General features: G+C 47.4%; 1 protein-coding gene across 1 annotated transcript in view; it reads left to right on the top strand.

The window, feature by feature from the left end:
* Nucleotides 1-12,592, top strand: part of PNPLA7 (patatin like phospholipase domain containing 7) — a 134,636-nt gene that overhangs the window by 68,926 nt on the left and 53,118 nt on the right. The window contains exons 21-22 of the mRNA XM_066563058.1: nt 684-744; nt 3,278-3,427. Of these exons, the coding sequence (XP_066419155.1) occupies nt 684-744; nt 3,278-3,427 (211 nt within the window). The remainder of the gene's footprint in view (nt 1-683; nt 745-3,277; nt 3,428-12,592) is intronic.

Below are 12,592 nucleotides of genomic sequence, written 5' to 3' on the forward strand. Positions count from 1 at the left end.
TCAGTTTGGAGATACATTTAGCTATTGGAATATTAGTTTATATTTATGTGAGTCCTGCTGGAAAAACAGCTGGGAGCACATCTGTGTCTTCAAACATGAATTACCAGGCAAACATGATTTGAGGGGGAAGGCAATTTCTTAGGTAGTTTGTTTTGATTCTGCAGGTGTTTGGGGGGTGTATTTATTCCCCTTTTTTCCCCCCAAATATTTCAAATTGGCTGTTGTAAACCATTCACCAGGATTGGGGAAGGGTCTGTTTGAACACAGGCTTGGACCTTTTTGAGTCTTTAGCACCTACAAAAGGTGCAGCACCCACTGAGCCCTGAGAGTACTTCGAGGGGCAGGTGCACTGCAGAGAGAAATGGGGAGAGCTGGAAATGCAATTTGACATGTTTCCCCAAATAATCTTTTTTTTTCCCCAAAGCAAGTTAAAACCTGCCTGTTCCGGGGTTGCTTTGTTTTCTTGTTTTTCCAAATTAAAGTAAAACAAGGTAGGAGAAACCAAGACAAATGACCAATCACCACACATTACAGCCAGGAAAGAAGCTGCAGCTGCAAACCCTTGACTCTGTGTGCCTCAACTTGAGGGAACATCTTAAAAAAGTTTGGAAATCTCCATGTGGATGCTCTACTTTCAGTACATTCTGCCTGAATATTTCTTTTTTTTCCCCTTTGTCTCCCAGGTTGTGACCAGACTTATTCACTTGCTGGGCGAGAAGATCCTTGGCAGTCTGCAGCAGGGAGGTGAGACTCATTCCTGGACTATTCCCATTGATGCTGGGACTTCCTTGGAGCCAGACTTGAATCCTTAAAATTGGAAACAGGCAGTGCATGCTTGGAAAGGAAATGCATTGCTAAATTTCAGCCTGGAGAGGAGAAGTCTCCAGGGAGAGCTCAGAGCCCCTTGCAGGGCCTGGAGGGGCTCCAGGAGAGCTGGAGAGGGACTGGGGACAAGGGATGGAGGGACAGGACACAGGGAATGGCTCCCACTGCCAGAGGGCAGGGCTGGATGGGATATTGGGAATTAGGAATTGTTCCCTGTGAGGGTGGGCAGGCCCTGGCACAGGGTGCCCAGAGCAGCTGGGGCTGCCCCTGGATCCCTGGCAGTGCCCAAGGCCAGGCTGGGCAGGGCTGGGAGCACCTGGGACAGTGGGAGGTGTCCCTGCCATGGCAGGGCTGGCACTGGATGGGCTTTCAGGTCCCTTCCAACACAAACCAGTCTGGATTCTGTGGTCTGTTACAGCTGCAGGTGCACGTGGATGGTGATTTCATTGTATCTGTGTACACATGATGGTTTTGGCAGAGCATGGCTAACTGGGTGTAGGAATGAAATAATTTGCAATTGAGATCCAGAAGTGTTGCTGCCTGTGTGCAGTGAAATTTCCCTGGAATTTCTTGCAAGAGCAATGTGAAGGGAGCATTGGAAATAGGAGCTGTAATGGGCTGGAATCAGAGCACCGTGCTGAGCAGCAGCAGCACAGACTGATTTCAAGTGTCTGGATTTGCAGTATTTTAATGAATTGTCTGGGAGGAAATGGCCTGCCATGGGTTGCTTCTGCAGCTTTGTGTTTGTGGCAGCACCAACACAAAGTCTCTTTACTGACTGAAGGGAGTAGGAGGGAATTCTCCCAATTTTCTTGAGCAGCATTTGAAAGCAAACAGATGCCTGTTAACTGCTGGGGGTGTTGTGGGGCTCTTTGATGCTGAGGATTGTTTGGGTTTTGTTTGGTTGGGGGGGGGTTAATTCCTTCAGTTGCTGGTTTTGCCAAATTCCGAGGAGACTGGAAATGAAGGTCACCCACTTTCCTGTTTCAGAGCAGTCTGGGGAAGGGAATCTGCTCTTTCTTCACCTGCTCAGCTTTCTGGGCACAGCCACTTGTGCACAAATGCCTGGTGATAATTGTACTTAAACTTCTGTGCCTGCTGAAATGCCCCTGTGTCCCAGGGCAGAGCCTGCACTGCCTGGGAAACAGGGCAAAATGGGGGAAACAGAAAGTGGGAGGAAAATTAGTGAGAAAAACAGGAGTTCAATCAGAGAATCACCATTGAAGTTCTGAGCAGGGAAGGGCCTGTGAAGATGAAGGGGTTGAGCTGTGATGTGAAGCCTGTTTAAACCTACAGATATCTTCTTGAAGATCACCAGAAGGAGGGGGAAAACTATTTAATGTTTCTGTGCAGAGCTGTTTTAGAAGATTTGAATTTAATAACTCAATTGCTGAATATATATTTTTTTAAAGTTTATCTGATATTTCTTTGTGCCCTGCAGTGGTCTGTCACTCTGGCATTGAGCCTTTGAATGGGTTTGCACAGGGGATATCAAGTATTTCCACATGCTCAGCTCAAGAATTCACCTTGATGGTACACGTTAGGCCTTTGCTGGGTGAAATGAGATAAGCAGGATGTGAAATCCCAACGTGAATTCAATTTTTTTTTGTGTGTTCTCAGAGCTGAGTTGACAGGCATTAGCAGCAGAATGAGATTTTCTGAGAAGGCTCAGCTAAAGAGAAAAAAGAGTATCATCAGAACAAGAACAGTTTGTAGAACATGGACCTTTACCAGCTCTAAGCTGTCTGGGAAGATCTTGATCTTCCTTACATGCACTGCAGATTTCTCTCAAAAACTGCTTTTCCTCTGCCCTTACTCACCAAATTATATCAAAGATAGTTCCCAGGTACATTGCAGCTACTTCAGAGGTTCCATATTTTAATACTCCTAAGCCCTTATCTGTAAAGCTCTGCATCTTGCAGAGAAGGGAGAACAGGTAGAGATGCACATTTTCTATAGGAGCTGTGTTGAAAACAGGTATTTCCTTCCTTGCTTAGGAATACCATAAGAAAAGGATTGTTAAGTTTTGGAAAATTTTGGAATATTTTAATACTGCACAACAGGTTTGGAGGTTTTGTTAGTTAAGCTAATTCCTCTTATGGAATCAGTTCCAAAGTTGTGGTAAAGGGATTTTAAGTGCTTTTTTTAATCTTTGTCTTCCTGGGTCAGGTAGATCCATGTTTCATTTAACATATTCCTGGCATATTTTTAACATTGCCTGACTTCAACCCACACATGCTGTACCAGCAACTGAAAATGATGGAAACTGATCTTCATCCTCGTAAAATGAAAGATGTGGGAACTCTGCTCTCACATGCTGTGGAGGTTTGTGTTCCATTTCTGTGACATTGAGCAGCTCGGTGACACAGTGACACTTTCCCTCCTGCCTGCAGGTGACATTCCACGTTTAGCAGCCTGGCTGACTGATGGCAGGTGTTTTCTCTGTGAACAGGTCATCCTCTGGGACTGCACAGCTCCAGCAGCAAGTGGGATGCAGGGAATCCTGCCAGCAACCTGTCCACGGTGGCGATCATGCCGGTGTCCGAGGAGGTGCCGCTGACAGCCTTCACCCTGGAGCTCAAGCACGCCCTCAGTGCTGTGGGTGAGTGTTCCCTGGTGGCATCACAGCAAACAAACCCTGCTGGCCACTTCAGAGGGCCATGGGGGTCACAGTGGCAGAAGAAGCCAGTGGTGCATGAGCTCTTTAACCTTCTGAAGTCTGTATTTATGTGCAATTTATGGTGGTGGCTTGTGACAGTGAGAACTGCTGGCACTTGTCACAGGAGGGTCCATGCTGTGTTAGGGGATAGCAGTACCTGGGGAGGGTCACAAGGCTGGAGAGGAGGTTCTGGAGAGAATCCTGTGGCCTTATAAAAAGGAGGGAGAGGGAATTTTTATATGGCCAGGTCCCCACAGGATGGTGGGGAATGGTTATAAACTTGGGGCAGGATTAGGTCAGATTAGGGAGAAATTCTTGTGAGGGTGGGGAGGCCCTGGCACACGTTGCCCAGAGAAGCTGGGACTGCCCCTGGATCCCTGGAAGTGTCCAAGGCCAGGCTGTAACAACCTGGGACAGTGGAAGGTGTCCTTAAAGGTAATCTTTAAAGTAATTTCCAACCCAAACCATTCTGTGATTCTGCAGCAGTGGTTAGGATCAGCCTTTTCCATGCTTCTTGCTTCTCTATTCCCATCCTTAACATGCATTTAATTATAGTGGAAAACTTTTTTGTCTCAATGACTTGGAAATACTCACCAGCCTCTCTGCCCTTGTCTTGGCTGCCCTCAGCTGCCCACAGTCACTCCAGGAGACACATCCCACACCAGGGCACCGTTCCCATGGCACCTGAGGGTCTGGTTCTGTCCAGCTCATGGGTGAGAGTGTTCCCGGCCTCCTCATCTGAAAAGCTTCATCCAGCAAAGGGTTTCTTAGCAGTTTTCTTGCATTGTGGTTGTACATGAGTGGTAAGGATAAGACTTGGTGGAAGAGGCTCGTGGGGGAGATCCAGACTGGCACTGGAAATCCGAAGTTTAGTCTGAAATCATTGTCTCATTTGTTGCCAGCTTGTTTGTCTGTCTCATGCCCACAAAACCATGTGTTCAGCTCATGGCTGAGTCATTAATTCCTTTATCCATGGGTGAAGTTGCTTATGCACGTTCCAGTTCCTCACAAAATTCATGCATTTAATTCAGAATTCATTTTGTGTTCATTAGTGGTGTTTGACATTTCCTGAACATCCTCTTTTCATCCTCAAATGCTGTTATATATCTCTTGAGTGAATCTCCTGTAGTCCTTTGAGAAATTATTAGTCTGCTCTCTCATGGCTTATTTAAAAGTACAGGTTATGTGGTGCTTGAGGTGGAACCACTTACATTTATTGGTAATTTTCTTTCTGACTTTTAGTGTCTGGAGCTGACACTCCTGTTTGTGCTTAAAAATCTTCTGGGTGAACAGGCAGAGGAAGAAGCCAGTGGTGCATGAGCTCTTTAACCTTCTGAAGTCTGAATTTATGTGCAACTTAGGGTGGAGACTTGTTACAATGAGAACTAATTTGTGGGTGTTTGAAGATTCCTCTTATTTTGGAGATGGCAGAAAAATGTTAAATCCATAATGGAGCTGTATTGCTAATGGGGACTCCTTAGGGATCATTGCCAGCTTGTTTTGATGTGTGACAACACTAAGAGCCTGTAAATAAAACAAACAGAAACTTAAGTAGGTAGATGGACTGTTCAGAATAAAAACACCCATTTGGGCTGAAAGCAGCAGGCAGGTGCCCAAGGGGGGTTTGGGGGGGTCACTCGGCCTTTCCTCCCTCATCCTTTTCAGTTCCTCCCCTTGCTGACGCCTGTGCCGTGCTTGGCAGCTCGAGATGGTTCTGTACACCCTTGGCACCTGAAGTTGTTGCCAAAAGGGAGCAGACGGCTGCAGTGGGAAGAGGAAAGTGTTGTGGGCAAACACAGGAGCCATCTGGTCCCAAACACCGCTGGCACAGGAGCGCCCGGGCCCCGCACCAGCCCCGCACCAGGCCCCGCACCAGGCCCGCAGCCCCCTCAGCCCCCTCAGCCCCTGCAGAACCTCTGCAGCCTGGCCTGGGCTGAGGGCACCTGCAGGTTTTCTTTCTTTATTTAGCAGAAGCAATGCTTTCTTTCCTTTTTTTTTAACTTCTATTTCCATGTATGTATTAACTTTGTATTTCCTCCTCTGCCCTCTGGTTGAGGTTGTTTGGGTGTTCCTCACAAAGTGCTGGGAGCCACGTGCAGGTGCTGCTTGGCTTTCAGAGAAGAGATGGGTTTTGGAATAATTTTTTTTTCTTCTGACTTCTTGCAACAGAAAATGAACTGAGCTGTGGAGTGAATTTTTGATTTGTTTTCAGGTTGTTTTTTTATTCACCTGCACATTTGGCATGAGGGGAGCTGTTGCCCAGAGCTGTGTCTGCCCCTGGATCCCTGGCAGTGCCCAAGGCCAGGCTGGACAGGGCTGGGAGCAGCCTGGGACAGTGGGAGGTGTCCCTGCCCATGGAAAGGATGGAATGAGATGAGTTTTAAGGTCCTTTCCAGCCCAAACCATTCCATGAATCCATGTGGAAAGGTTTGCACTGGGGCCTTGCTGAGCAGCTGCTGCCACCTGAGCCCTTCCCTGAGCTCCCAGCTGGGCTCACCTGGGGATTGGGTGTGAGCTGGGAACAGACCTGCCCTGGCTTTATGGAAATGAGAGCTGTTAATCTGCTTGACAAAGGTTAATTGAAAATCTTCTCTGAAAGGAACTCTGAGTTTGGAAAATTGCTTTGAACATTTGCTGCTATTCATGTTTTTTTTGTTTTTTTTTCCTTTTTTTTTTTCTTTTTTTTTTTTCCTTGAACCAACCTTTTTTCTAATTGTAATTTAAATGGCAGCATCTGATTACAATACTTGACTTAACATTTAATCCATACTTAACATTTGATCTGTATAATTTCATTGCTCTGAGCTTCAAATCTGTTCCAGAGCAGTGGAGAGCAGCCTTAATATGTGGGGAGAACAGCTGGTTTTAGCTTTCTTTTGCAACTTAATATATTTATTACAGAAAATTCCTTCCCCTTCCTGTTAATATGAATTTAGCAGGATATTGCAGTGATGCCTTGAATTCCCCTGATGCAGGTTGGAGAGGAGGATAGAAGGAATGAGGAGGATGCAGGGAGGAACACTGACACCATTGCAAGAATCATCAGCTGCTGCAGCTCTGGGAAGGAGCCTGGCCTCAGGATGCAGGCTGGCCCCAGTCCTGCTGGGAACACAGGCTGGGTTGTAACACAGTATAACACTTAAGAAATGGTTTTCCTTTTCCTGGAATTGGCATGAGAAGGCTGTGGGCAGTGCTTGGAGTTGGAGCTGGTTGCAGGTGAATCTATTCAACAGGATTCTGGAGTTTGTCTTGATAATTTTTAGCTACTTCTGTATTACTAAAGGGATATAAAAGTAATGACAACTAGAAAATCTCAGTTTGATAGTGAGTATTTACTCTCCACAAAAACTAAAAAAGTACTCAGAATCTTTCTTCCCCCAGAAAAAAAAATCCATTTTTCCTGTAATGAGACAGGACTAAGTGGTTTCATTGGTTAATTCTTTTTTTGTGGGTTTAATTGAATTTTTTTTCAAAAAAAAATTTTTAATGTTTTAATTTGTAATGGGAGCAGCTCAGGTGAGCAGCCTGCTCTTCCATCAGGGGTTCATTCTGCACCCAGGGAGCACCACCGTGTGGGACCACCTACAGCTTTCCCCAGGCCATTTGTGCTGGTTCCTTTGACATTTGGTGTTTTGTGATTTATGATAATTCACATATTGTTTCCAGACAGTAGGATTGTGTCCCAGTTAAATGCTAAGGGATGTTTGTGCTTCCATGGAGCTTCCAATCACTGAATGGTCCAGGTTGGAAAGGGACCATAAAACTCATCCAGTGCCACCCCTGTCATGGCAGGGACACCTTCCCCTGTCCCAGGCTGCTCCCAGCCCTGTCCAGCCTGGCCTTGGGCACTGCCAGGGATCCAGGGGCAGCCCCAGCTGCTCTGGGCACCCTGTGCCAGGGCCTGCCCACCCTGCCAGGGAACAATTCTCAATTCCCAATATCCCATCCAGCCCTGCAATCTGGAAGTGGGAGCCATTCCTTATTGTCCTGGCACTCCAGGCCCTTGGACAGTCTCTCTCCATCTTTCCTGTACCTTCAGGCTCTGCAAGGCCACACTGAGGTCACTCCAAAGATTCTCCAGGTGAACAATCCCAGCTGTCCCAGCCTCTCCTCCCAGCAGAGCTGCTCCATCCTCTGATCCCCCTGGTGCCTCCTCTGGATCTCTGCAGCAGCTCCAGCTCCTGCCTGTGCTGGGCCAGGGCTGGGGCAGCTCTGCTGCTGGCACAAGCTGTGGGATGAAAGGTTCATTTGGGACCTGGCAGCAGCAGCTGGACCTGCCTTCACCTTGAGAGAGATAGAATGAAAAATGCTCTGGGTTCTGTGGGCAGAGCAGAAGGTCCTGCAGGGACAGTGACCCCAAAGTCCTGCAGGGCACAGTGACCCCAAAGTCCTGCAGGGCACAGAGACCCCAAAGTCCTTCAGGGCACAGAGACCCCAAAGTCCTGCAGGACACAGTGAACCCCAAAGTCCTGCAGGGCACAGAGACCCCCAGGTCCTGCAGGGCACAGAGACCCCAAAGTCCTGCAGGGCACAGAGACCCCAAAGTCCTGCTGGACACAGTGAACCCCAAAGTCCTGCAGGGCACAGTGACCCCAAAGTCCTGCAGGGCACAGTGACCCCAAAGTTCTGCAGGGCACAGAGACCCCCATGGCTGAGGCCCTGCTGTCCCCTGGCTCCAGTGTGACAGTCCTTTCTCTGCATCTGGGGCTCTGGGTCTCCAAGAAAGGAGGCTGTGCAATATCCAACTCGCAGAAGCAGGAGCAGAATCTTCCAGCTCTGAACTGGAGTGCCAGGAAGGGGGGCAGGTTTTGCTGCTCTGTAATTCATCATGCTGATGAATTCTGGTCAGTGTTCATGATGTCTATTTTTATTATTTTCCTCTTAATCTTGGTAGAGCTGAGAGCATCTTTTGATAAGAAGTTCTTCTGCAGTATTCAGATTTTTCAAAAGTATTTGCCTGCCTATTTTTTTGTTCCTTTCCTGAGACCAGCTAAAAGACACCACATGGCTGTGCAAATTCTGGTTCTATGTGGGAGCCCTCTGATCTCATAGAATTTCAAACTGAAGTAGGGAGGGATTCAAATCCAACATATGTGTCTCTCTCATTCCTTTCTGCCCTTTAAATTTTCCTTCTTTTCAGTTCTAAAAATGTATAATGTATTGGACAGCTCACTGAAAAATCTTTGCTAATAATTTATTGGAGTTTTTAATTACAGTTCTGCCTGTCTTTACACACAGATTAGATTTAAATGTGAAATGTTCACTGTGGTGCCTGAACCCTGGCACCACTTAGTATTTTTTTGCTGGACAAGATTCTCTGACATCCAACTCATTTATCAGTTATGTGACTTTGCCACATAATTTTGAAGACTTTTATTAGGCCAAAAGTAAATTTTCTTTTAATGGAGTCCAAGCAAGTAAATTTGCTCTGCTGAAATTTTTCCACAGTGTATATTGTACTGGCCTTGTCTTTTGATGTGGGTGTGTTTTTCTGGTGAGGTGGATTTGAAACCATTTCTGAGCCTCAGAAATCACTCTGCCCTCTGGGCCACTCATTTCTCGAGGCAACTCTTGGACCATGTTTTATTAGACTTAGAACTAGGACACCTGTACTCCTGCTTCTGCATACGTTGGTGTTTTGTAGGAAAAATGACCCAAGTGAGTCTCTTGCTCACTGGCAAGAAAGGGAGGTTTTATGTCTGTGTGATGGTTTTTTCCTCCTCTCTGGGGCAGGAGGTTGGAAGCTTTGCTGCAGCCCTTCTCTTCAGTGCCCTTGTTTGTTAGCAGATAAAATGAACCAGACCTCTGGCATTTGCCAGCTTTTCCTTCCCTTCCCTCCAGTTTCATGGAGTTCTTAGTTTTGTACTGAAAAACAGATGGCCCTAGAGTACAGCTTTAGATGCTCCAGAAGGTTTTCCCAGAAACCACAATCCCTGGGCCTGGGCTGAGGCCACTGCCTGCAGTTCTCTCACCTGAAGCACAGAAAACCTGAGCTTCAGAATCCCTGTGAGCTCTTGGCTGACAGAAAAATGCCCCAGGCTACTGAAAGTCACCACCTCAGGCTTGAGAAATCCAAAAGGCTGAGAAAGCTGTGGATAGCTGGAGGCTCAGGGAATGGCACTCAGCTTTTCTTGCTCTGATTCTCCTCCCCAGCAATCTGCTGCTGGCTGCTGTCAGAGACACACACAGGGCTTGGAGGAATATTTCATGTTACCTCACATCACCTCTCCTGTTCTTCACTTTGAGCTGTTCTGATCCCATTAATAGAACACTGAGGAGTGCAGGATGTGTCCCTGATGCCAGCTCCAGCTGGAAGCTGCCCATGAGGCTGGTGCCAGGTTTGGAGAGGGGGTGCTTAGAGGTGTGTGACTGTGACAAAGCCCTTTAAGGATGCACTGACACGTTGGGCTGGTCACTCCTGCCTGCAGGTGTGGCTGTTCAAGGGCTGTGGTTTTGAATCATCACAGAATCATGGAATGGTTTAGCTTGGAAGGGACCTTAAAGCCCATCTCACCCACTGCCATGGACACCTTCCACTATCCCAGCTTGTTCCAACCCCTGTCCAACCTGGCCTTGAACCTCCAGGATGGGAATGATATTTTTTCATTACTTGGTTGCTCGCAGCAGTTTAGTTGAGATAACACTTTTTGTTGGTTCTGTTTTCTGAGCTCACATATGTTGGTGTTCTTGGTCTCATTAATGGAGGGGTTTTAATGGCTGATTAATTGGGAGCCTGCTAGAAACTGGGAGTGCAGAGCAGATGGTTGGTATTTCTGAGACAAAACAAGTTGGTTCTGTTGGAAGCATCACCGTGTTCCGTGCTGGGGATGAGTGAAAGTCTGGGAATCTTTGTCCCGTGTTCCTGGTACGTGAGGGATGGGGTGCTGGGCAGGCTCCTCCTGAGCTGGCACAGCCAGGGTCTGTCTGGGCACCCTTGTTTGTGTCCTGTTCTCTGAACTGCTGCTTTCCCACATCAGAAGTGAGGTCTGGATATGATTTTTAAGTCTCTCCAAGGCTCGTTCTGATGTTGTCCACAGCCAAGGTGCCTCTGGCTGAAGGAACACAAAGATCCACCCCAGCCCTACAAACTCTGCCTCTCCCCTAGGATGAAAGCTGTTCTGGCTGCAGGTCTGTGGCTTTGATGGTGTCCCTCTGGAGCCTGGGCCCCAGAGCATCACCAGGGACTGGTGCTGCTGGATCTCAGTGCCCAGGGCAGGGGATAACAGGCAGAGGTGCCCATGCTGTTCACTTGGTGTGGGCTCTCTTACTTAGCATTTGTATTGCATTCCTCAGCTCACTTGGCATTCCAGGCTGTTTGTCTTTGCCTACTAAACTTCCACCACTGCCAGAAAGCTTTGTAAGCCACATGTCCTGGAATACAATTTTAATCCACCTGTCTTTTCTATTTAACTGAGAACTCTGACACGTTAATGAACATTGATGATCACTCTGCTGCTGAATGCTTGCAAATTGCCCTGCACTCTGTCCCTTGCAGTTCTGCCCTGGGCAGTGCCATCAGTATTCCCTCTGGGAGACCTCTCTTATCCCCTTGTGCCATTTCAAAGCCATACCAACGCTGACACCAGGTGAACAGTGAGTCAGATAAAGAATCTGCCAGTGTTAAAGATGTGGTGATTGCCCCCTTCCCCAGCACTGGGGCTGTTCCCTGCTGTGGGATGGCTCAAGGAGCTCCAGAGGGAGGAGGGAAGGGCAGGCTAAACCCAGATCTGCTCTGGAAGTGCTGCTCATTCCCTCTGCTTTCATAGGAACCAACTTCCAGAACTTTCATTGGAGGATGGGGAAGTCAAATTCTATTCTTGAGTCATCCTCCTCTCTCTGCTTTCTCACCAGCTTTATCTTTTGGTCTCTGCTTATGGGATATTTTTGTCCATTTCTGTTTGATCTTCTTTGATAATCAGTGTAGCAAAGAGCAAATGTTATTTGGGTATTGGAAAGTACAAGATGGAAATGGCACCTGGGAACTTCTTCAAGTCTAAAAGTAAAGTCAATTAAAGCAGAGTGAAGCCTTTGCAGCGGGACTTGAGCACTGAGGGGGAATGTTTTGCTTTGAACAGACAGGTGTCTGCTAAGTAGGCAGGAGCCTCTCCTGAAATGGAAAATGTAAACCCCCTTCCTCTGAATTATTATAATTTTGAAATTAAGGAGGTCTCAGGCAAAGATATGGGAGTAGGAATTACAGTTCTTTACTAGGAAAATTTAAATACAAATGCAGTAATACAAAACAACAAAAAAAATCTGCTGCCAGAGTCAGAGCAGTCCCTCCCCCTGTGTGTCAGGGGGTGGCACAGCCCCATCCCATGGGGGCTCAGCCCTCCTGCAGTGCCAGCTGTGGTTCTGCTGGAGCAGGGATCCTGCACAAGGGGGGAGTTTTCCTCTGCAGCTCCAGGGCTGCTGCAGATGGGCCTGGGCTCCCTCTGGCCATGCAGGGCAGCAGAAGCTGCTCCTCTGGCAATGCACTGGGCAAAGGCTGCTGTGCTGTGCCAGGCTCACATTGGATCCAGGTAGGAATGCTTGGCTCCTGCCCTGGGCGCAGCATCTCCCCATGGGATGCTGGAATTGGATCAGCCCTGCAGGGACACTCAGTGGCCATGGACAGCAGAGATCTCCTGCAGGGAGGATTGGCTGGGGGAGAGATCAAGAAAAAACTGCCCATGGACAGCAGAGAACTGCCCCAGCTCTGACAGGTGGGGATAGAACACACAGCCCCGGGGGCATCTTGCATTTGTAACCTAGGACAGGGGAGATGAGTTGGCCCTGAAGGTCAGGACACCCAGTTCCAAATCTGTACCTGGGGGTTTTGCTATTTGAATACAGCAGAGTGAATTTGTGACCTTCTCCCATGTTGGTTGTTCACAGTTCCCTGATTTTTACTGAACACATTATAACCTTGCCTTGAGACTCCTTACATAATGAAGTGTTTTGTTATTTAGTACATAAATTTCAGTTCTGTTTTTAATGAAACAGTGAGGGATTGCACAATGAAAACATGAATAAAAAGCAACTGCTCTGTCATGTTTTGTAAATGTGAATTTCTCTCTCAGTAAGAGACAGGTAATATTTTCTCTAGGTGTGCAGTTATTCTCTTAA

Source organism: Molothrus aeneus, chromosome 19 (genome assembly GCF_037042795.1).
Source record: "Molothrus aeneus isolate 106 chromosome 19, BPBGC_Maene_1.0, whole genome shotgun sequence".
Classification (NCBI taxonomy): Eukaryota; Metazoa; Chordata; class Aves; order Passeriformes; family Icteridae; genus Molothrus; species Molothrus aeneus.